Genomic DNA, 23,680 nt, shown 5'->3' on the forward strand with positions numbered 1-23,680 from the left:
CTCAAAGTCCATGTTACATGCTGCAGGATTTGAAGGAAGGCGAGGAAGATGAGGATCAGCAACTGGTAGATATGGTGGGAGACATAGCCCTGGCACAGCAAGGGAATGAGGCTAACTGTCACAGTGAAAATGATAATGATGTTGATGACGCTGACCATGAGAAACAACTGTTGCTGCTGAATAATGAAAATTATCCAACGGGTCCTCAGTCGTGTTGGTGAGCATGGTAAGCAGTATGCTGCAATAATTGTTGGATGATATATTATTAACATAAAGCAAAGCAGTAAATATTGGATAGCCACACTTTTAGACTCTCAATATAAAAACAATATGGGGGATTTATTTTGGCTTCCAAAATGGAGTCCAAATTGGCTTATTACCAGTATAAATAGTGTTACCTCCTTTGACAAAATTTAGCTGAGTGGATGCCTGCCATCTACATGATTGACCAGCAGACTTCTCTGGGATCCCCAGATACAATGCTCCCCCTCCTGTGCCAGTGATAGCGCTACAACAAGTAGCTGAAACAGTAGCAACAGCTGCACTATATTTATCATGATTGACCAAATTTTTTATCAGCCAATTCAACAGCCGGAAGCACTTCAGCAAATAGAAACTCTCCATCTGAACAGCCAGTCCTTTCTTTGGCAGATATCCTGAGCCTCGATCCCAGGATATCTTTTGGGTCAACAGATTGTACCTGTGGTAAGAACTGGCCCAGTTTATTATGGGTGTAGTGTTATGTCTATAAAAAACAAAGATATTTTCTCTTAATCGCACTGTGCGATTCATATATTAGCGGCTATCCAGGACATATATTGCAATGAATGCAACAGGTGACGATGCTCAGCACTATTACAGGAGAAAAATCCATAATATCAAGAAAGATGTGGCAACACTTAATTCCATTAAACATGCACTTTTATTTAGTCAAGTATGGTGACCTGGACCATGTAGATGGCGCTCCTGTCAGCTCCAGTAATGTCATGTCTAGCCTCCAGTTTAATACCAGAAAGAAAGTTCAGTGCAGTTGGTGGTTTTATCGCACCCGATCTGACCAGGTTATCCACCACAAGAGTGGAAAGCCCAACATTTGGTAAAATGAATCAAGCTTAGATCAGTGCTGACTTTTATACATCTTCAGCTTATACCAATCAAATTGGCCATACCATCTGCCTGCCTGACTGTCCGTTGTCTATGTTCTACACCATTCTGCTGTCGCCAGTGCAGATGACCCACACTTAACTGTTCATATACTCTCTGTACATCATGAAATCTATACTGTAGCACTGCTGCGGCTTAGGCTGCCATTGCTGACCTTACACTGCCAGACATCTCCTTGCCTGCCATGTTATAATTCGCTACCATGTGGCTTCTGCCACTGCCACTGCACAGCCATGGCAGGCACATAACTCTCCTGTCTGCCCACTGTGTTTTATGGCACTATACTTTACTTTTTCTGCCATTATTGCCATTACACTACCAAACATCTCCTTGCCTGCCTCATCATATTTTTCCACTGTGGGGCTTCTCACACTGTTGCTGCACAGTCACGCCAGTCACACATCTCCTAAATGCACAAGGTGTTTTATAGTGCTAGAACATACTGCTGTTGGGAAGCATACTCCCTTGAGGATACACAAACATGGAATGGCTCTCAAAATAGAGATCCTTTTTTTATAAGGCCTGTTGACAAACCATTGCTTCTTCACATTGAAAATAGTTAGTTTTTTGGATGGCTTGATAAAAAGCCTTTCAAATTGTTTAATCATTTTGAGAAAAGCAAACCTGCTGAGGATCCCAAAAAGGGATTTTTTTTTACTCTTTGTTAAGAAGCCATTACTTTTTCACATTCAAAACTGCACAACTGTTTTTGATCCTTAAATAAAGGGATACTGTTTGGACTGCTTGTGAAAAACCTATCACGTCTTTATTTAACAAAGAACAAAGTTCCTGTTATTCCACAAATGGATAATTTTTGCATCCCATTCCGCATAAAAAAGCCATGGCTTTTTCTGTATGCACTGCCTGTGTATAAACACCTGCAATGCAGGCATCTGAGACTAATAGGGATAATTTTTAGACCATTTTTACAACTTAAGTAGCCTAAAAAGTCTGATACTGCAGTGTGTTGTTAAATAGGCTGTTGTTTACCATCGGATACCATTCATTTTCACCTAGCCTGATAGATTGAGGACACATGGGCATTAATAAGGCTTTGTTTGCATTTAAAAGCTCAAAAGGGGTTTAAAGGGAATTTGTCATCAGGTTTTTGCTACCTCATCTAAGAGCAGCATAATGTAGGAAAAGAGACCCTGATTCCAACTATGTATCAGTTAGTTTACTGGGTGCAGCAGTTGGGACACAATCTGAGATTTTAGGTGTAGCATGTAGCAGAGCTCAGAATGCTGACCTCGTCCACACCATGGCTTTCTGGGTACATTGTCTATTAACAGTATGCTGCTTATCAGAGGAGGGGCATGGTCGGACCACTTGGCAGGAGCGAGCTAGTCTGGGCATTGATAATCTCCTAGTGATAAAACATTCATTGTATGCAAGCAACAGCACATAGCCTAATAAGCGACACATCCCTGAAATCTGTGTCTCAGCCCCCTACCTCATCCTGTCATCAGATTACATAGCAAAAATCTGCTGAAAGATTCCCTTTAATAAAGTGTTAGGAGACCTCCTACTGTTACACATATTTTTTCTGGGCATTTAGAAGCTTTGCAGTATTGAGATCAGCACTTAATTTATTACCACAAATAAAAAAATGTAGGAAAATTTAGAAAAGTGCGTGTCATGCTAGGTATGGGAAGGATGCAGCATACGACGAGGGGAAAAGGGGGGAAAGCCCGACAACTAGAGAAAGGGGGAGTGGGAACCCCTAGGTAGATCTTACAACACCCTGGCTCCCCTATCGTCCCTAAATAGGTTCCTCACCTATCGCCAAGCAGGATACGTAATCCCTGACTGACTCTAGAGCTAGGTCCTAGGTAGGGAGGGGAAGGGGTCAGCACTAGTCAGCCCCACTGCAACTTAAGAAAGAAAAAGGTAAACCGACAAGGGGATACACTTAGCATTGAGAAGACACCAGAGTGATCACGACAACGATCACAAGGGAACTCGAAGAAGAAACTAGCCAACTGCTAGAACTCCAGGCCTGAACAGAGGAAAATACTTCTATCACCAGCGATTCTCTGGAGAGACTGGGTGTTGTTTAAAGGTCCAGCAAGGGTGTGTTAATTAACAGCTTAAATTGGAGCTCACCGCTGGGTCCTAGAGAGGGAAGGATGGTGAAAGGATCAAAAAGGTGACTGCAAGGCCAAGCGCAACGACCTTTTACAGCCAGATCCAGAATGACTGTCTGTCACACCCAACAGACCCGTGACAGTGCGTGCATTTGAATTTTAAAAGATCCGCTCAACTCTAGTTACTAATACTGCACATAGCATTGCTGTCACACATAATTTAATTTTCATGCATGCATAGGTTACTTCTGGAGTTTTGAGTTGCTAAGTACATCCTTGAGTCACTCCTGTACATGTAAGTTACTAAAGTGGTAGGTAGTAAAGAAGTATCACAGTTTACATATATATATTAAAAGGTGTTCTTACGATCATTATTGAACAGCACATTTCACTTACTTTCTTCCTTCTTCCTGTTTGACAGAGGTGGTGTGCTTTAGGCTATGTGCCCACGATGCAGAAATGCTCCGGATTTTTTCCTGAGCGTTTCTGCATCTCCCTGGCAGAAAAAACGCATGCGGATTGTACATGCGGATTGTACATGCGGATTGTACATGCGTTTTTCCTGCCAGGGACAAGCGGATGTGAAGTGTTCTTCACATGCATTTCTGCATGTGGGTTGACAAGCGCTTTCCAAGCGATTTTAGCATCACTTGGAAAGTGCTTGACAACTTGGTCACACTATATAAATCCATGCAAACGTCATGGATTTATGTAGTGTGACCGAAAGAATGGTAAAAAATAAAAAAATAAATATATACTTACCTTCTGATGGCCCCCGGAGTCTTTATTCGATCCGTCCTGGCTTGCCGGCAGCTTGAGGTAGACTAAAGGACCTGCCGTCACATGACTAAATGATGTCAGCGCAGGTCCTTCAGTCCACCGCGATCTGCCGGCAAGCGAAGACAAGCACACCGGGGGCTGTCAGAAGGTAAGTATAATATTTATTTTTTATTTTATTCTTTTTTTTACAGGTTCTATGGTACTCCTCTCCTCCAGACCTGGGTACCATTCGCACATTGAAACGCTTGGATTCCGCATCTGCAGATGCAGTGATGCGTAATCCATGCGTTCCAATGCAAGTCAATGGCGGCAAAAACGCAGCGCTTACGCAAAATAATTGGTAATGCTGCGGATTTTTCCGCAATGATAATCCGCAGCGGAAATTTCCGCAGCATGTGCACAGCACATGCGGATTATCATTGGGGAACATGGCAGACCTTCTACCAAGCGTTTTTTAAGCGTTTCTGCAGCGGAATTGCCGCTGCGCAAACGCTTAAAAAACGCATCGTGAGCACACAGCCTTAGAATGATTAAATGTTTGCACTGGCGACATGGTTGAGTCGCTGGTCTGGAATGCGCATTCTCTTATGCCGCAAACAGAGGTCCTTTACTATTAGGGCATCAAAAGGTTGAGGGGCACTGAATCTTGTTGGATCCGGGCACATTCAGACCATAACTTGCAAATGCTGCGCTTCATGTCTAGGAGACAGGCCACCTCTAATAAACAGCAGAGTTGGCCGGTAACCTATGCAATCAGCAATAAACTATAGACTTAAAAATCCCTCTAATCTTCAGAACAAAGGGGATTTTTAATAACATGTAAATTCCAAAATTGATTGTTTTTACAAGCACTTTGTAATTTTAACTATGTAGTAAATGTCAGAGGATCATGTTGATTTTAGCAAACAATATTGTATGTATAGACGTAGTTTCAATATGTCTGATACTTTGTTTCTGTTGGAGATCTGTGAGCACCTTATTCCTCTCTTCGTATGGAAATAAGAAGACACACTAAGCCATTAAAAGAAACATTTATTTATTTTTGTTTTGCTATTTCTTTTTATTACCAAATTGTTTTTTGATTTTGTTACAGTGCTTCCAACTTTCAATGTTGAGCTGGAAACAAAAAAGAAGTTTTTTTATTATAAGGATGAAGAACTAGTTGTAAATATTAAGGCCACGTAAGAACATGTCAATTATCAGTATTACATCTAATACTTAGTTATTTAGAATTAAAAATTATGTATTGGACATTATGCTAATATTTTCTTATTATATTAATTTAGGTACCTATTTGGTGAGAATGTAAATGGTTACGCTGTTGCCATATTTGTTTTGTACAAAGATACTTTGAAGACCATACATGGATCTGTGCAAAGAGTGGAGGTATAAAATGTTATTCATTGAAAAAAAGCCACAAAGAATAAAACCATACGTAGTACTAAGATTAAGTGTGGGAGAAAGCAGCAGCAACATTCAAATTGCTGATTTTGCTTCAGACGAACCACCGTTGGGCTATAGAATACAATGACACAAACGGAGTCCAAATACAGTGTGAGAAACGCGTTGTGAACAAGGCCTTAGTTTACATGTGTAAGTTCTTTTGTGTGTCACTTCTGTTTCATGAGACAGTTTACAATTATGTATCAATATTCCTACTATTTTGATGCTGTAGGGTCTGTGCATCTTCTGTACACAGGTGGCTGTCTTGCTGCTTCTGACATAGATCTGACAGTATACTGCTCCTGGCTTTGACTTATCTCTGTTCCTCCTCGCTCTTCTCTTACTGTTAGATAACAGTTTATAAAAAAAGAGGTTGTAGAAGGATCACAGTCATATAGTCTTAGGGCAGTGATGGGGTAGGAGATGGGTCATGCATCAAACAGCACAATCCATTCCCTACACGCTGCAAAACAATTGCTGCAATTATATCCCTGTCAAAATGTACTGCAAATAATTAATCCTTATTGTAGTATTAGTTACATGATTGGAATCAATTAAAATATGGAAAATCATCAGGTTAGCAAAGGTCTAAGGGGGTAAACATAATTATTGTTCATACATGGTAATAAAGCTTATATATCAAGGACTACACTGGTAATAGATATGCTGGAGATATTAGTATAGTTAAGAGCTTCCTCTAAGATAAATAAGTTATTTAAATAAAGTATAGATGCATACAAGCAAATTGTTAAAAAATAATAATAATAATTTTTATTTCTATAGCGCCAACATATTCCGCAGCACTTTACAATTTTAGACGGGACTTAAAAAGACAGTAAACACATTACAGAGTAACACATAACTCAGATACCAAAAGGAGTGAGGGTCCTGCTCGCAAGCTTATAATCTATGAGGAAATAGGGGAGACCCAAACAGTAAGGGTATGTGCACACGATGCAGAAATGAAGCAGAAAATTTCTGCATCATTTCTGCATCTCCCTGGCAGAAAAAACGCATGCAGATTGTGCATGCGTTTTTCCTGCAGAATACATGCGGATTCACATGCGTTTCCGCATGCAGATTGACAAGCGCTTTCCAGGCGATTTTAGCATCACCTGGAAAGTGCTTGACAACTAGGTCACACTATATAAATATACTAAATATATGACCCGAGAGAGTGTATATACTTACCTCCGATGGCCCGCGCTGTCCTGCTTTACACTCCGTTCTCCCGGCTGCCGGCAACTTTGAATTGAAAGACCTGCCGACGTCAGCGTCACGTGACCCGTCACATGACTCTGACGTCAGCGCAGGTCCTTCAACTCACTAACAAGTGCCGGGAACCAAGCAGGAGCGCTGCGCGGGCCGACAGATGGTAAGTATATATATATTTTTTATTTTATTCTTGTTTTACAGCTTTTTTAATGGTACCTGGGTGTGGAGGAGACTCTCCTCTTCTCCACACTCGGGTACCATCCGCACATTAGAACGCGCCAATAACGCAAGTACAGATGCAGTCTTGCGGAATTGGCGCGTTCTAATGCAAGTAAATGGCGGCGAAAACATGCTGCGGATTTTTGAGCGCAGCGTTTACGCTGCGGAAAAATCCGCATCATGGGCACAGCACATGCGGATTTCAATTGGGGAACATTGCTGCCCTTCTACCATGCGTTTTTCATGCGTTTCCGCGGCATTTATGCAACTGCAAAAACGCCGCGGAAAAGCATTAAATACGCATCGTGTGAACTCAGCCTTAATGGTAAAAAGAGCTTGTATTGTACGATCTAGCCATAATATACTAAATAGGGTATTCACACAATGCTGCATGAACCGGTCACCAGCCAGTATGTGTACAGTACAGACACTGAGGGCTATTAAGTGCATGGAGGGTGTGTGAACAGATGCTACGAGGGTCATGATTTTAAAGAAACATTTATATCGGCAAAAACGGGAACAGTTAGATCACTGAGGTGAGGCGACAGGCCAGTCTAAAGAAGTGCGTTTTTGGGCCACGCTTAAAACTGTGGGTATTTGGAATTAATTGAATTGTCCTGGGTAGTGCATTCCAAAGATTGGCACAGCACACGAGAAGCCTTGGAGACGAGAATGGGAGGTGTGGATTATTGAGGATTTTAGTTTTAAGTCATTAGCAGAATGGACGGCACAAGTAGAGTGGTGGACTAATATATACTATAAGTAAACATACAGAGAACTATAGGTGCTAAGTGCTTACATTTATAGAGCCCCATAGAAAAGATTCCAGGAGTACAAGGATATATGTAGCTTAGTAATAAATCACTATATATGGATCATGTTTGACATCAAACTAGGCTCAGAAGACTCACAGACAAGGTAGATAGACTATATAATATTTACGGTATATGGGTGCATACGTGAGGGAGTACGATCCATTTGTAGCTCATATAATTATTATACACTCTATCTACCTTGCCTGAGATTCTTCTGTGCCTTGTTTGATGTCACACATGATCCATAAATAGTGATTTATTACTAAGCTACCATTGTGGCACATTTCTCCTTGTATCTTTTGTATGGAGAAGTTTGCATTTAAACACTTCGCACCTATAGTTCTCGGTATGTTTCTCATGGACTATATTATTTTTAATTATTTGTATTTACTGTATACATCTATACTTTAGATAAATAACTTGTATATCTGTAGCATGCTACAGGGCGGTAGCTGTGGGCGAGGCACTCATCTCCATTTATGCCCTGGCGCGCTACATTAAAGTGTGGGTCCTGGCTGGGTGTGTGGGCCCGTGCTGTGAGAGACTTATGCACATGCAGGCTGCGGAGAGCCGATGGTGTGGGCTGGCCAGGACCATAGTTTCCACAGTTCAATAAAAGAGACAGTCGTCCAAAAATAAAGTCTTTAATGAACGATTATTTGGCAAAGGTTATATACAAGGGATGATAGCAGGCACAAAGTCTTATGGTCGATTTGTCTACGGCATAAAGCATTTTCTCTCACACAGTATCCTTCTTCTGTAGTTCTACAGTACTACAGGGCTTTGGAGATACACTGTTTCGTAATATGTCGCCACAGTCCTGATCAGCGTGTCTCTCTACTCGCTCAGTGGTTCCGCGTCCTATTTCTATCACTACTGGCGCCCTGGATCTACTATTCGGGACCCCCACTAGTCTCTCAAACTCAGTCCTGTTTAGGCCAGCTACCTTCAGCGTTGTAAGCTCCTGGGATCGTGACTTGGCGTTGGCGTCCTCTACACGGACCCTTCTCTGGCAGTCCACTATGACTAATCAGTCACTTTTCTTCAGGATCTCGCTATCCCCGGCCTTAAAGGGGTATTCCCATCTCCAAGATCCTATCCCAATATGTAGGAGGTGTAATAATAATAATAATAATAATAATAATAATATTAGCAATTATCTCCAATTAGAAATGTAGTATAGTTTTTTTGATTTCTCATATGCTGGAACTGCAGGACCTTAGGTATCCATGGTTACAACCACTAGCAACTAGCTAACTAACTGTCACTTTATCAGTGGACGTAACCATAGATACCTAAGGTTCTGCAATGCCTGCACATGAGGAAAGAGACATAGCAAGTCAAAAAAACTATACTACACTTCTAATTATAGGTATTTGCTAATATTATTACACCTACTACATATTGGGGTAGGATCTTGGAGACGGAAATAACCCTTTAAGTCTCCTCTTCCTATGGATCATTCCTTTGGCAGCACTACTCACTTAGCACTCCAAACTTGAATTCCCTAATTACAGGAAGCAGTCCCTTGCCCTAACATTAATACCCTTCCACTATGGGCTAGTCCCAAACATTTACTCTTACACTAATGTTGCTACCTAAACTACAGTTAACTATCTATCTCTATACTACCAATCTTATACACTATTCCTTACACTGTACATTGCTAACATTACCTAGAACACACTATACTATGCTTATGCAATTTCACAAAGGATGAAAGTTGGCACTCTCTGTCCCATAAAAAACTTTATTCAAACAACATAAAACATGGATGCAGGAGGGTGCGGGCTACATGAAGGACAACGGCCGAATCGTGTTGACTAACGCTTCAACGGGAGCAGTATACTATACTTATCACAATATATACAAAGATGCAAGACATTATTCACATTACATAATGCACAGTCCACCACCCTTACATATCACAGAGGAAGCTCTTAGCTATACGAATATCTCCAGGATATCTATTACCAGTGGAGCCCTTGATATATGAGCTTTATTACCATGTATGAACAATAATTATGTATACTCCCCCTTTGATTTCTATTAACACGATGAGTCTGAGTATTTTCAATTGATTTTAATCATGCAACTAATACTACAATAAACATTAATTATTTGTATGATGTTTTGTTTGAGGTATTCATTTCTATAGGTTTATATATTCAGTTTTTTTGACTATGCTAACATTACATAGAATCATAGAATGTTAGAGTTGGAAGGGACCTCCAGGGTCATCATGTTCAATGCAGGATTCACTAAATCATCTCAGACAGATGTCTGTCCAGCCTCTGTTTGAAGACTTAGATTGAAGGGGAACTCACCACCTCTCGTGGAAGCCCATTCCACTCGTTGAGCACCCTCGCTTTTTTCTAATATCTAATCTGTATCTTCTCCCTACATGTGACATAGTTTGTCTACATGTGACATAGTTCACATGTAGTTCAGTGGCCATTTTATGTAAGTAGTTAATTATACCACTGACAAAAGAGGGCCCCTGTACAAGATCAATATATGGGCCCTTTGTAGTCCAATAGCTCATCATTGTGCACAATTCCTTGTGCTCTGGGAGTGGAAGTGGGTCCTGGCAGCTCTCAAGCCCCTGTGATGTCTGCTCTTGCCACTGTGCTATTCCATACAGAGACACAAAGTCAATCATGCATGTTTTTTAACCTCTTACCACTATCCGCTGTATATGTATGGCGCAAGCCGGTAGCAGCTATATGGAGCAGGCTCCCTGACCACTACCCAGCAGATAATGACTGTGTTACAGCTAGGAGCTCCACCCACAACTGTTAACCTATTAAATGCCGCTTTCAAACTCTGACAGCAGCATTAACAGCGTGCTGGCATGGGGGCATGTCATTCTGTGCGACCATTGTCGTTCCATTCACTCGATCACAGGGTGTTGATAGATTGCTATGACAAACTGAGTTCCTTTGAAATCCTGTGGCTGGGCTTCAAAGGATACCATGATTCTAAGTATATTCAGCAATACTGTGTTATTGCTGTATATAGTACAAGTGATCAGATGACTGCAGGTTCAAGTTCCCTAAGGGGATGAATAAATATAGTAAGAAAAAGACGTTTTCAAAAATCATAAAAAAATTAAACAAACACAGAAGTTCAAATCACCACCCCTTTTCGCCCATTAAAAATAATGAAAATAAAATTAGAAAAAAAAAATACACATATGTCCAAGCTATCAAAATAATAATTAATAATTAACCCAATCGGTTAACTCCATAAACAGTAAAAATGTCAAATTGCCAGAATTGTAGGTGGAGGTTTTGTGGCTGCAACAGTTTCTGCAAGAAATGAATGGTACCATTAAAAATCTTGTCTCACCCCACAAAAAAATAAGCCCTCAGATACCTTTATTGACCGAAAAATGGCGACACAATCAAAAATTATTATTTATTTATTTATTTTTTACAAATTTCAGATTTTTTTTGCACCACATCGTACTGATGAGACTCATATAGCCAGGTCATTTTTACCACAAAATGTCTGCCATAAAAGCAATTCACAAAAACAAAGCTTTTTTTTCACAATTTCAACGCACTTGGATTTTTTTCCCCATTTTCCAGTTTAGTATGTAGTAAAATGAATGGTGTCACTCAAAAGTACAAATTGTCGAACAAAAAACAGTCCTCATATGGCTATGTGGACACAAAAATAAAAAAGTTATGGCTCTTGGAAGAAGGAAAGGAAAAAAACAAAAATGCAAAAACGGGAATTGGCCATGTTGGGAAGGGATTAACCAATGAATGATGGATTCCTCTGTATGCCATGATGGATTATTTTTGCACATGAGAGTGGCTAATCTTCATCAGTTATATATGTGGATGCCGGACCATAGTGTAATTATGTACACGTACAGTACAGACCAAAAGTTTGGACACACCTTCTCATTTAAAGATTTTTCTGTATTTTCATGACTATGAAAATTGTACATTCACACTGAAGGCATCAAAACTATGAATTAACACATGTGGAATTATATACTTAACAAAAAAGTGTGAAACAACTGAAAATATGTCTTATATTCTAGGTTCTTCAAAGTAGCCACCTTTTGCTTTGATGACGACTGCTTTGCACACTCTTGGCATTCTCTTGATGAGCTTCAAGAGGTAGTCACTGGAAATGGTTTTCACTTCACAGGTGTGCCCTGTCAGGTTTAATAAGTGGGATTTCTTGCCTTATAAATGGGGTTGGGACCATCAGTTGTGTTGTGCAGAAGTCTGGTGGATACACTGCTGATAGTCCTATTGAATAGACTGTTAGAATTTGTATTATGGCAAGAAAAAAGCAGCTAAGTAAAGAAAAACGAGTGGCCATCATTACTTTAAGAAATGAAGGTCAGTCAGTGTGAAAAATTGGGCAAACTTTGAAAGTGTCCCCAAGTGCAGTTGCAAAAACCATCAAGCGCTACAAAGAAACTGGCTCACATAAGGACCGCCCCAGGAAAGGAAGACCAAGAGTCACCTCTGCTTCTGAGGATAAGTTTATCCGAGTCACCAGGCTCAGAAATCGCTGGTTAACAGCAGCTCAGATTAGAGACCAGGTCAATGCCACACAGAGTTCTAGCAGAAGACACATCTCTTCAACAACTGTTAAGAGGAGACTTTGTGCAGCAGGCCTTCAAGGTAAAATAGCTGCTAGGAAACCACTGCTAAGGACAGGCAACAAGCAGAAGAGACTTGTTTGGGCTAAAGAACTCAAGGAATGGACATTAGGCCAGTGGAAATCTGTGCTTTGGTCTGATGAGTCCAAATTTGAGAACTTTGGTTCCAACCACCGTGTCTTTGTGCGACGCAGAAAAGGTGAACGGATGGACTCTACAAGCCTGGTTCCCACCGTGAAGTATGGAGGAGGAGGTGTGATGGTGTGGGGGTGCTTTGCTGGTGACACTGTTGGGGATTTATTCAAAATTGAAGGCATACTGAACCAGCATGGCTACCACAGCATCTTGCAGCGGCATGCTATTCCATCCGGTTTGTGTTTAGTTGGACCTTCATTTATTTTTCAACAGAACAATGACCCCAAACACACCTCCAGGCTGTGTAAGGACTATTTGACCAAGAAGGAGAGTGATGGGGTGCTACGCCAGATGACCTGGCCTCCACAGTCACCAGATCTGAACCCAATTGAGATGGTTTGGGGTTAGCTGGACCGCAGAGTGAAGGCAAAAGGGCCAACAAGTGCTAAGCATCTCTGGGAACTCCTTCAAGATTGTTGGAAGACCATTTCCTGTGGCTACCTCTTGAAGCTCATCAAGAGAATGCCAAGAGTGTGCAAAGCAGTCATCAAAGCAAAAGGTGGCTACTTTGAAGAACCTAGAATATAAGACATATTTTCAGTTGTTTCACACTTTTTTGTTAAGTATATAATTCCACATGTGTTAATTCATAGTTTTGATGCCTTCAGTGTGAATGTAAAATTTTCATAGTCATGAAAATACAGAAAAATCTTTAAATGAGAAGGTGTGTCCAAACTTTTGGTCTGTACTGTATGTGTTATGATACTGGCGTAGAACTGCTTGAAACCAGTGGCCGAAGTAGCATGAGCAGGAACAGCAAGCGGTTGTAGGAGTTAGCAAAAGGAGTTGTAGGAAACAATTCATAGATAGGTGAGAACAGTCTGGGTAAGAATGTTCAGGAGCTGGAGACTGGAACTAGGCTAACAGCTAGACACAATACTCAAGCAATGAGTGAGAGATCCATGCGGCTTTAAGTAAGCCCAAACAGGAAACTAGATGGATCCCATAGGTTGAGAATCTGCCATCTTAGTAAAGGGCAATTGCAGAACACAACAGCAGCCTCCGGTGGTATGGAGTGGGATTGCAGCACAATTATTAAGATGAACAATAGCAGCCACTAGTGGTCCAACTGTAGAAGGACAACAGGAATTCTGACAATATGGTGATTAGTGTGGCACGTAACGTGTAGTGTGCATACCTTTGTGCACATGTATGTGCAGACTGTGTTTATGTTGCCAGTGTATGTATGCCTATATGATGTGTATGTGCGGGTCTTCGTAGGATATGAGCGCACAATGATGATCTTAAGGAAAGGCCAGCAAAATAAAATTAAGGAAAGTCCCTTTAATGTTTTTTTTTTCAGTGAATCCACAGAAATATTTATTACAATGTTATTCCTTGTTCTATTTGCAGATAAATAACGGAGAAGGTAGTGTAGAACTTAAAAAGTCGCAACTCTTGGAAGCTGTCAGTAATGAAGATGAGCTACTTGGACATTACATTTATGCAAATGTAACAGTCTTTTCAACAGGTACAGATTTTTGAACACTCATTTTGCTTTATTGTAAAAATATTCTGTTGATATTATTTTAATTAATTGCAATTAAGAATTTAATTGCCATGCCCAATGCAATCACCACAAGAGCTTTACTTAGCTTCTCCTGCAGCAACAGCCAGAGCTGACGCCAGTAGTGTACCTGGCTTTTTAACCCTCTAGATACCATGGTCAATAGTGATTGTGCCATCTACAAGGTTTTGAAAGGGCGGGAGCTCACAATGAACCCCCCCCCACCTCGGTGTGGCTTGATAGGCTTTGCTATAAGCAGCGTCTCAGAGGGTTCCTGAATTGCAGTGTATTCCACCCAGCAATTAGACAAGTGAAGGTTGAAGTACCATAGTGGGAATAAGTAAAACAGTAAATGAAAGGTTAAAAAAATTGTAAAAATTAAAAAAAAACACAAAATAAAGTACAAATAATAACAGAAAAGTGTTTTCCAATTAAAAACACATTTTTAATATAAAACCAGAAATAAACAAAAAAAAGTACACAGATTTGGTACCACCAATATAAATGATCACATACCATATTTTGCGTATTTTTGCGGGTGCAAAATAGGAAAAATGTTTTTCTAAATAAAATGGCGCGCCTTATAATCCATTTTACCTGAGTGGGGTAGCGGTGGTGGAGCAGGGGTCACAGGAGCCAGGGTCACAGATACAGGGGGTTGGCGGCTGGGGCAGGAGTCGGGCGATGCTGCGGACCCCGTCCACTCAGCAAGATGACTTAGGCAGTGGTGGCGGCGGGAGTGGAGTGATTCTGTGGGCCCCGTCCTCAGAAGACGTCGGCGGTGAGTGTAGGTTCCCTCTCCTGTATATAACACTGCAGTGGGCTTAGGGAAAATGGCCACCGGAGCATGCGCAGATCGAGATCTCAAGAGACGAGATCTCGTCTCTCAAGATCTGAATCTGCATATGCTCCAGTGGCCATTTTCCTGAAGCCCACCGCAGGGTTAAGTACTGGAGAGGGAACCTCCGCTCACCGCCAAATTCTTTTGAGAGGATGGGGCCTGCAGCATCGCCCCACTCCTGCCGCAGCCCCCACCAATTTCCTGTATCTGTGACCCTGCTCCACCGACGCCGCCCCCGAGGTAAAATATTGTACCTTCGCATTTTAAGACGCACCCCCTTTTCCTTTTAAATTTGGGGGGAAAAAGTGTGTCTTATAATCCGAAAAATACAGTACTTTAACCCATTAGATGAACACGATAAAAAATAAGTAAAAAAACGCAAAAATACAGTTTTTTTCATCAAACCACTTCACAAAAGTTCACTATAATGAGGCAAATGGAGTCACTTTAGAGTCCGTATGGCCTCTGTTGACATAGTTCTCCTTTTGTTTTGGAGCTGTCCATATTTGTAGGCATGTACCAAAGCCCAGACTACTGTGCTTAAGTGCACATCTAAAAAAGACAGGCACCACCAGAACAGAGATCAGAGTATCTTTGCCAGCCTCATGACCGTGTACGGCCAACCCGAGTTCCATAGTTCCATAAGCCCCCTCCCCATCTTACCGACCTCACGTACCTTAACAAATAAAAACACTGCACCTGTAATTTCTTTGGATAAATTTGGCCACAGCAGCCACTTTATTAACAAACAACATTAACATATAAACATTATTATTCAAATAAATAAGAAGGGAGGGTTCTTGGAGTTAAAAATTAGATCTGGCATAACTAAACCGAAATCGAACCACCGTGTTACCCTCAGCCGTCCATCACCAGCTCAAGGGCACCAAAAGCTCCCAGGGTAAAACCCCGTCCAGAGCCCCAAAAACCAAATGCCAGATCACCCCGCTTAATCAAGCCACTGCCTGTAAATTTCCAATAACTTTCCCACCGACACTACTGTGCCAACTCCAAGAACCCCACCCCCCGCCAGGCCACTGCCACAAACCTTCTTACACAACTTTACATAACACTTTTAATATAACCCAGTATAATGCACAACATCAAATACCCCTTTAATTCTTTCACGATAAACAACCACCCTTTTACCATTAATCACGAAATATACCAATGGAAAAAAGAGGGTGGGTGGGTGGGAACTTCTCTCAATGACTTCTTCTCTGGACTGCCCGTTTTCCCGCACTTTTCCCTATTATACCTCTCTCCCCCTTTACCCCACCCCCATCCAAATGCCAGCCCCTCCAAGCCTATACCCAATCCCGACCATTGGGATTTAAAAATTGCACCCTCCTGGCCAATCCCGGTCATGTGGGACTTCCTTCTAGGTTCCCATGCCTCCAGCCCCCTTCTTGACCGTGTACGGCCAACCCGGGTTCCATAGTTCCATAAGCCCCCTCCCCATCTTACCGACCTCACGTACCTTAACAAATAAAAACACTGCACCTGTAATTTCTTTGGATAAATTTGGCCACAGCGGCCACTTTATTGACAAACAACATTAACATATAAACATTATTATTCAAATAAATAAGAAGGGAGGGTTCTTGGAGTTAAAAATTAGATCTGGCATAACTAAACCGAAATCGAACCACCGTGTTACCCTCAGCCGTCCATCACCAGCTCAAGGGCACCAAAAGCTCCCAGGGTAAAACCCCGTCCAGAGCCCCAAAAACCAAATGCCAGATCACCCCGCTTAATCAAGCCACTGCCTGTAAATTTCCAATAACTTTCCCACCGACACTTCTGTGCCAACTCCAAGAACCCCACCCCCCTGCCACAGACGAACAGCCCTGACCACCTCAGGCTCGTGAGCGCCCCAACACTGCCAAAGCCCTCTCAATCCCCTCCTGTATAGATAATGCCCATAAATCAATCCCAATATCGTTCAGGTGCACACCATCCTTTGCCCAAAAATCACCAACCCCTGCCTCAAGATCAAGATGCCGAACACTTACACCCCCGTTTCTACCAACAAAAGCTGCTATGGCTCTATTCAACTTCACTGATCTGGCCTCCCTCCAATTTTTTCTCGGCACAATGTCAGACCAAACCGTCAACACCCCAGGAAAAGATGTCCATAACCTTAAAAAATCAATTCGAATATCCCTCATCAATTCCCTAACCGGCCGAGCCCCCAAATCATTCCCCCCATATGCACCAACAAAATGTCCGGCGCCCGGTCCAAACGAGCCGCCTTATGGAATTCAGGAAGCACCCTTCTCCATACCATCCCTCGAAAACCCAGCCACCGGACCACCACTTGCTCTCTGCTAAAACCCAATTGCCTACCGTTTGGCCTCACATCCGCCCGCAGCGCCCCCCAATGAACGAAAGAGTGTCCAAGAATCCAGACTAATAACGGGACGTCACCTGCAACAAGACAACCAAAAAGGTATTCACTTCTGGACAAAATAAAACCATAATTCCGCATACCTAATGCCGCACATAGGACAGATAATGATCAGAACTCCACCTCCCGATGCGTTTAATCACATCCTTTCCTAAACCCAAACTGTCCGCTTCTGACGCCGCACCGATTCTGAAAGAATGCGACCTGTACACCCCAGGACTAAGGCCCAACTCCCGGATCCCTTTTTTAAATACTGCAATAAATTGAAAACATGACAAAAACTCTCAGTTTTTATGACACAATAATGGGCCCTTACGTCCCGACCATTAAACATCTCCTAGGACAAATAAAAGATCCATTAACCTACCCCAATACCACTCGCTTGCCTCTGCCCAATTGATCCGTCTTCCCCCTCCTAATCCAAAATTCGATGCCCCCTTTCCGACCGCTCACATCCTCAGCAAACAAACCCCCAACCTTATTTCTACTTGGTGCCACCAACTCACCTAATTTTAGTGCGCCAAAGAACGCCAATGAAAAAGCCAATCTAAACAGTGTGGCTTCAAAAACTGAACAACAAATCTTATCCAACACAAAACCCAACCACTCTAAAATACTAAAAGTCACTGGTCTTCGTTTATCCAACACCTTACCGCCTCTCCTAAAGCCCCTAAGTGCTTGCTTCACTAAAAAGGACTTTGTAACATCTTTTATCCCCTGCAATTTAAAAGCGAATGCCAATCCTGCTACAAATTTACTAACTTTTGACACAGACCATCCAATATCTGCTGCCCTTCCCACAAGAAACAACAGTGCCATCTCTCTATCTCCTTCACTTTCCACCACACCCCACTCCAGAATCCAACTTTGCCATACTCGCCACGATGCCTCGTATGATGCCCAGGTCTGCCTCGTAATGGACTCCCTTATTAACCGTCCGGCTCCTCCATAACCAGTTGCCACAAATGCGAAGGGCATTCTTGACCCACGTCCTCTGCCTCTGGTGCTAGCGCCCGAAAACGGTCCCACTGAAAACGAGACAAGGCATCTGCTATGGAATTTTGTACGCCTGGAACATGGACTGCTGTAATCCAAGCGTTCAAATTGAGACAACAAAGAACTAGTTCCCTGAGCAGCCTAATCACCGGCGGGGACGAAGCCGACAAGCTGTTGATGACAGACACCACTCCCATGTTATCGCAATGAAACCGAATTCTCCTGTTGGCAAAACACTCAACCCAAATAGTAACCGCGACAACAATAGGGAACAATTCCAAAAACGCCAGGTTCCTCGTAAGACCCCTCTCCGTCCAACCAATCGGCCATGCCCCAACACTCCACTGCCCTTTCCAGTAGGCCCCATAACCAGCACTTCCTGCAGCATCTGTAAATATCTCACAATCAAAACTGCTTACAAACTCCTGCTGGATTAACGACCTGCCGTTATAGCTTTCCAAAAACAACTTCCAAACCTTCAGGTCCTCCTTGTGTTCCTTATTTAGGCGGATAAAATGATGGGGCGCACGCACTCCTGCTGTCGCGCCTGACAACCTGCGACAAAAAATTCTGCCCATTGGCATAATCCTGCATGCAAACTTTAAGCGCCACAGCAGCGATTGTAGCTCCCTCAGGGTCACCTTGCGCAACCTCCCGACTCTATCGACCTCCTGCTTGAGCAAACACAATTTATCTTCAGGTAATCGACACTCCATCCTTTCCGTATCAATTACAATGCCCAAGAAGCTTAGGGTTGTGCAAGGGCCTTCTGTCTTTTCTTTTGCCAATGGTACGCCAAAATGCTCCGCTACCCACACCATAGTACCTAATAAATTCCTACACAACAACGATTGCGGAGGGCCTATAAACAAAAAATCATCCAAATAATGAATGACTGAATTAACTGATGCCAGGTCCTTCACCACCCATTCCAAAAAGTTACTAAACGTTTCAAATAAAGAACACGAAATTGCACAACCCATTGGCAAACACCTATCCATGTAATATACCCCATTCCAAAAACAACCTAACAACGGGATGCTATCCGGGTGAACTGGCAGCAACCGAAAAGCCGACTCGATATCCGTCTTGGCTAGCAACGATCCTGACCCATATCGCTGTACCCATCGCACCGCCGCATCAAATGATGTATATTCAACTGAACATAATTCCTGTGCAATGCCATCATTCACCGAGAGCCCCTTCGGGTACGACAAATGCTGAATCAAACGAAACTTATTCAGCTCTTTCTTGGGCACAACCCCCAACGGCGAAATAACCACCCTGCTGCTAGGTAATACCCGAAACGGTCCAGCCATCCTGCCCAATTCCACCTCCTTAGCCAACTTCACGCTAACCACATCCGGATGAAGGGAAGCCGACGTCAAATTTTTTACTGAAAAGGGGACCTCGTGCTCAGGAGGAGGGATTCTGAAACCTACCAAAAACCTATCCGAAATGACCTTAGCCTTCAACTGATCCGGATACCTACTTAGAAAGGGGGCCATCGCGTGCACCATTACCGGAGTCACCCCCTTGACCGGTACCCAATGTCTGCTTTCCCTTACCCTTCTAAAAGCATTTTGATGCTCCGTGTGAGCTTCCATTACAATGGGAGCACACGTGTTTGAATTTACAGGAGCTCCCGTACTTGCATTGGCCAACGTTAAATTGCCAGCAAGTTCCCACTTCCTTCTTAGTGCTTTGCGCGCCCTGGCTACTTCCCCCGTGTCCTGCTGATTGGTTACCACTACTGCTGCTCCCGTGAAAGGACTGCCCATACCTCACTGGGGCCATAACCTTGAGCCACAAACCAATGTCCTTTTGATCCCATCTGATCTCAGGGCGGACTGCTTTCCTCTGCCGAAATTGCTCGTCATATCGTAACCACTCCTGACCCCCGTAAGTCCTATGAGCCTCCCCAATAGCATCAAGGTAGCAAAACAAACCCGAACAATTATCAGGAGCTTTTTCTCCAATAACGCTAGCCATTATTGCAAAAGCTTGTAACCAACTGACAAACGTCTGTGGAATCAACCTTCACCTACGCTTCTCTTCCTCCTCTTTTTTACTGTCGTCCTTTTTTCCCTTATCAAGGTTAAACTTTTCCAACGGAAGAAGGGAAAAAATTTCGACATACTCGTCCCGCCAAATCTTTTCTTTAACCTCTTTTTTTAAATGCGCCCCCAACGGCCCCTCAAAGCACACGTATACCTCCCCTTTCGCCCTATCATCCAGTTTTACAGTATCCGCATTTTCCTTTTCTGTCTGCACACAAACCGATACCCCAGAAGGTGTCCCAGCTGCATACCCCGTCGACCTGGCCGACTCGCTCCCCACCTGCAACAACGCCGGTTGACTAGGTAGCCAAGCCCCCGCCGGTGACAACCCCCCTTGAATGGCTCCCCCCCGTCTATTCTCGCCAAAATGCGCGACATGTTAACCAACAAATCCCTAAACCCGCTTACATCTGACCCACTACCTCCCCTAACATTTTCCCTGCTGGGCCCAGGCACCTGCCTATCCCCTACCCCATCCGTTAAAGACCCCGCGGGCGACAAACCATACATAGATTCATACTCATGAAGCTGCGCAGGTGCTGTGTCCCCGCCAGCCGTACTCCCCGAGTCCTGATGAGTCCTTGATTCGTCTTGTTCTTCTCCATAATCCAGTACTACCGACCCCTGTCGCTCAAGGCCCGCGCCCCTGGCCTCCTCGTCACCAGGGGGGACCCGAGCCTGTGCCGACATCCCCGTCGTTCGTCCTCCGCTCGTCCCTGCTCCGGTCCTCCCCGCCAACCGTGCACCTCCGCGATTTTCAGACCCGGACTCACCAGCCTGATCCGTGTTGATCCGCGGATAACTGCCAGGCAACTCCGTACTGCTGCCCGCCGCTCCATCCCTCTGCCTGGAGTGACTTGGGCCAGGCAGCAGGTCCTGGAATTGCTGCCTGCCCGTGTAGCTCCGCTGCTGTCTGCCCCCTCTGGTCTGTCTGGCAGGCACCCTGACAGGAATGTCGCCAGGTGTGCCTGCCGCGCTGTTGGTCCCTCCGTTCCCCGCTGCAGGATTGCCGCCCTTTTTTCTTTTGAATAACCGGCGTCTTGAATTGCCGCTGGATCTAGGAGCGGGGGGCGTGTACCTGCGCACGCCGCTCATTGTCTGTGCGTCCCATCCATCTGTATCCGGGGCCGGAGACGTAGGCCCCATTTCCGGTGAGGCCCCGCCCCCGGATGACGCGTCTGCGGCCCGGGCCTTGCTTCCGGCGCGGCCTGAGATCTAGTACTGCGGCGCGCCGAAGGGGCAGGCCGCACCACGACGGAGCGGGGAACTTCAGTCGCGGACCGTGACCCGATGCAGGGGGAGCCCACAGACCGGCTGGGCGGATTCCTGCCGCGGTGGGCACGCCGGCAGGGGATTCCACCGGCATGCTCACCGGACGCAGGGCCCCCTGAGGGGCTCCACAGCCTGCGCCTGCTGCCCGTACCGACCATCTCCGAGGAAAGCCTCTCGGGGGGCCGCGTCCTCCTGGCAATTCTTCCCAATCCCGACGGGGATTCTTCCTCTCCGGCATTCCCCAGCAGCTCGGCCAGCTGGGACTCAAGCCACCCTCCTCGCCTGGATCTGGCAGTCTCCCTCAGCCTGGCGATAAGGGACTCCACGGACTCCATAATAGCCAAAAGAGTGTCCCAGCAAATTGGTAAAAGGTAAAATTATTATATATATATATATATATATATATATATATATATATTTTTTTTTTGGGATTAGTGCTCCAGAACTTCTCTCAATGACTTCTTCTCTGGACTCCCCGTTTTCCCGCACTTTTCCCTATTATACCTCTCCCCCCCTTTACCCCACCCCCATCCAAATGTCAGCCCCTCAAAGCCTATACCCAATTTGGACCATTGGGATTTAAAAATTGCACCCTCCTGGCCAATCCCGGTCATGTGGGGCTTCCTTCTAGGTTCCCATGCCTCCAGCCCCCTTCTTTATAGTGAAAGGATCTGTCAGGGGTCCTGTCTAAATCCTGTTTTTCACATATTTAGAAGGAAAACTGACATAAGTGCTCTGCTTAGATGATTGGATAGATTGTGCACCTTGTCTTAACCCCCTTACTGACATATGATGTATTAGAGGCATATACAGGATATAAAAGAGTTTACACACCCCTGTTAAGATTCCAGGTTTCTGTCATGTAAAATAGAATACCAAGAAGAATAATTTCAGAATTTCTTCCACCTTTAATGTCACCCATAATCTATATAAATCCATTAATACAAACTGAAATAATTTTGAGGGGAGGAAAAATAACAGCAACAAAAGTAAAATAATGTGGTTGCATAAGTGTGAACACCCTCTTATAATTGGGGATGTGGTTTTGTTCAGAAATAGCCATTTCCATTTAAACTCATGTTAAATAGTAGTCAGTACATCGCTGCCATCATTGACAGTGATTCTGATTAATACCCCTTATAAAAAGTTAACCTGTTCTAGTAGAATTTTCTTGGATTTTCTTAGTTGTATTTCACAGCAAAACCATGGTCCATAAACAGCTTACAGCATAGCAAAGGGATCTCATTGCTGAAAGTTATCAGTCAGGAGACTGGTAAAAAAAAAAAAACTACCATGGAATATAATGAAGATGGTCATCAATAAGTGGATTAAATTTGGCATAACAGTGACATAGACCTGGTCAAAATGTATGAAAAACAAGATGAAAATTGGTCGGGATGACTGTCAAGAGGCCTACAGCAACATTAAAGAGTTGCAGGAATTTCTTGCAAGTATTGGTTGTGTACTGCATGTGACAACAATCTCATGTATTCAGCATACGTCGGGCCTGTGAAGTGGCAAGATGGAAGCCTTTTGTTACAAAGAAAACATCCAAGCTTGGCTATGTTTTGCCAAAATCTATATCAAAAGTCTGAAAACAGCATGTGGGAAATGTAATGGTCTGATGAGACCAAGGTTGAACATTTTGGTCATAATTTCAAAAGGTACAGTGGGGAAAATAAGTATTTGATACAATGCCATTTTTGCAAGTTTTCCCACCTACAAAGACTAGAGAAGTCTGTAATTTTTATCGTAGGTACACTTCAACTGTGAGAGACAGAATCTAAAAAGAAACTACAGAAAATCACATAGTATGATTTTTAAATAATTAAATTGCATTTTATTGCATGAAATAAGTATTTAATCACCTACCAATCAGCAAGAATTCTGGCTCTCACAGACCTGTTTGTTTTTCTTTAAGAAGCCTTCCTACTCTGCACACATTACCTTTAATATTTGCACCTGTTTGAACTTGTTACCTGTATAAAAGACTCCTATCCGCACACTCAATGAGCCACACTCCAACTTCTCCACCATGGCCAAGAC

At 43.5% G+C, this 23,680-nt stretch overlaps 1 protein-coding gene across 2 annotated transcripts in view; it reads left to right on the forward strand.

Moving 5' to 3' along the window:
- LOC141153543 (venom factor-like) overlaps positions 1-23,680 on the forward strand; it is a 309,206-nt gene that overhangs the window by 67,730 nt on the left and 217,796 nt on the right. For both annotated transcript variants that reach the window (XM_073638454.1, XM_073638462.1), the window contains exons 7-9: positions 5,125-5,212; positions 5,318-5,417; positions 13,902-14,019. In XM_073638454.1, coding sequence (XP_073494555.1) covers positions 5,125-5,212; positions 5,318-5,417; positions 13,902-14,019 — 306 coding nt within the window. The remainder of the gene's footprint in view (positions 1-5,124; positions 5,213-5,317; positions 5,418-13,901; positions 14,020-23,680) is intronic.

Source organism: Phyllobates terribilis, unplaced genomic scaffold (assembly GCF_046119375.1).
Source record: "Phyllobates terribilis strain yellow unplaced genomic scaffold, ASM4611937v1 Scaffold_1__5_contigs__length_1240528914, whole genome shotgun sequence".
NCBI lineage: Eukaryota > Metazoa > Chordata > Amphibia > Anura > Dendrobatidae > Phyllobates > Phyllobates terribilis.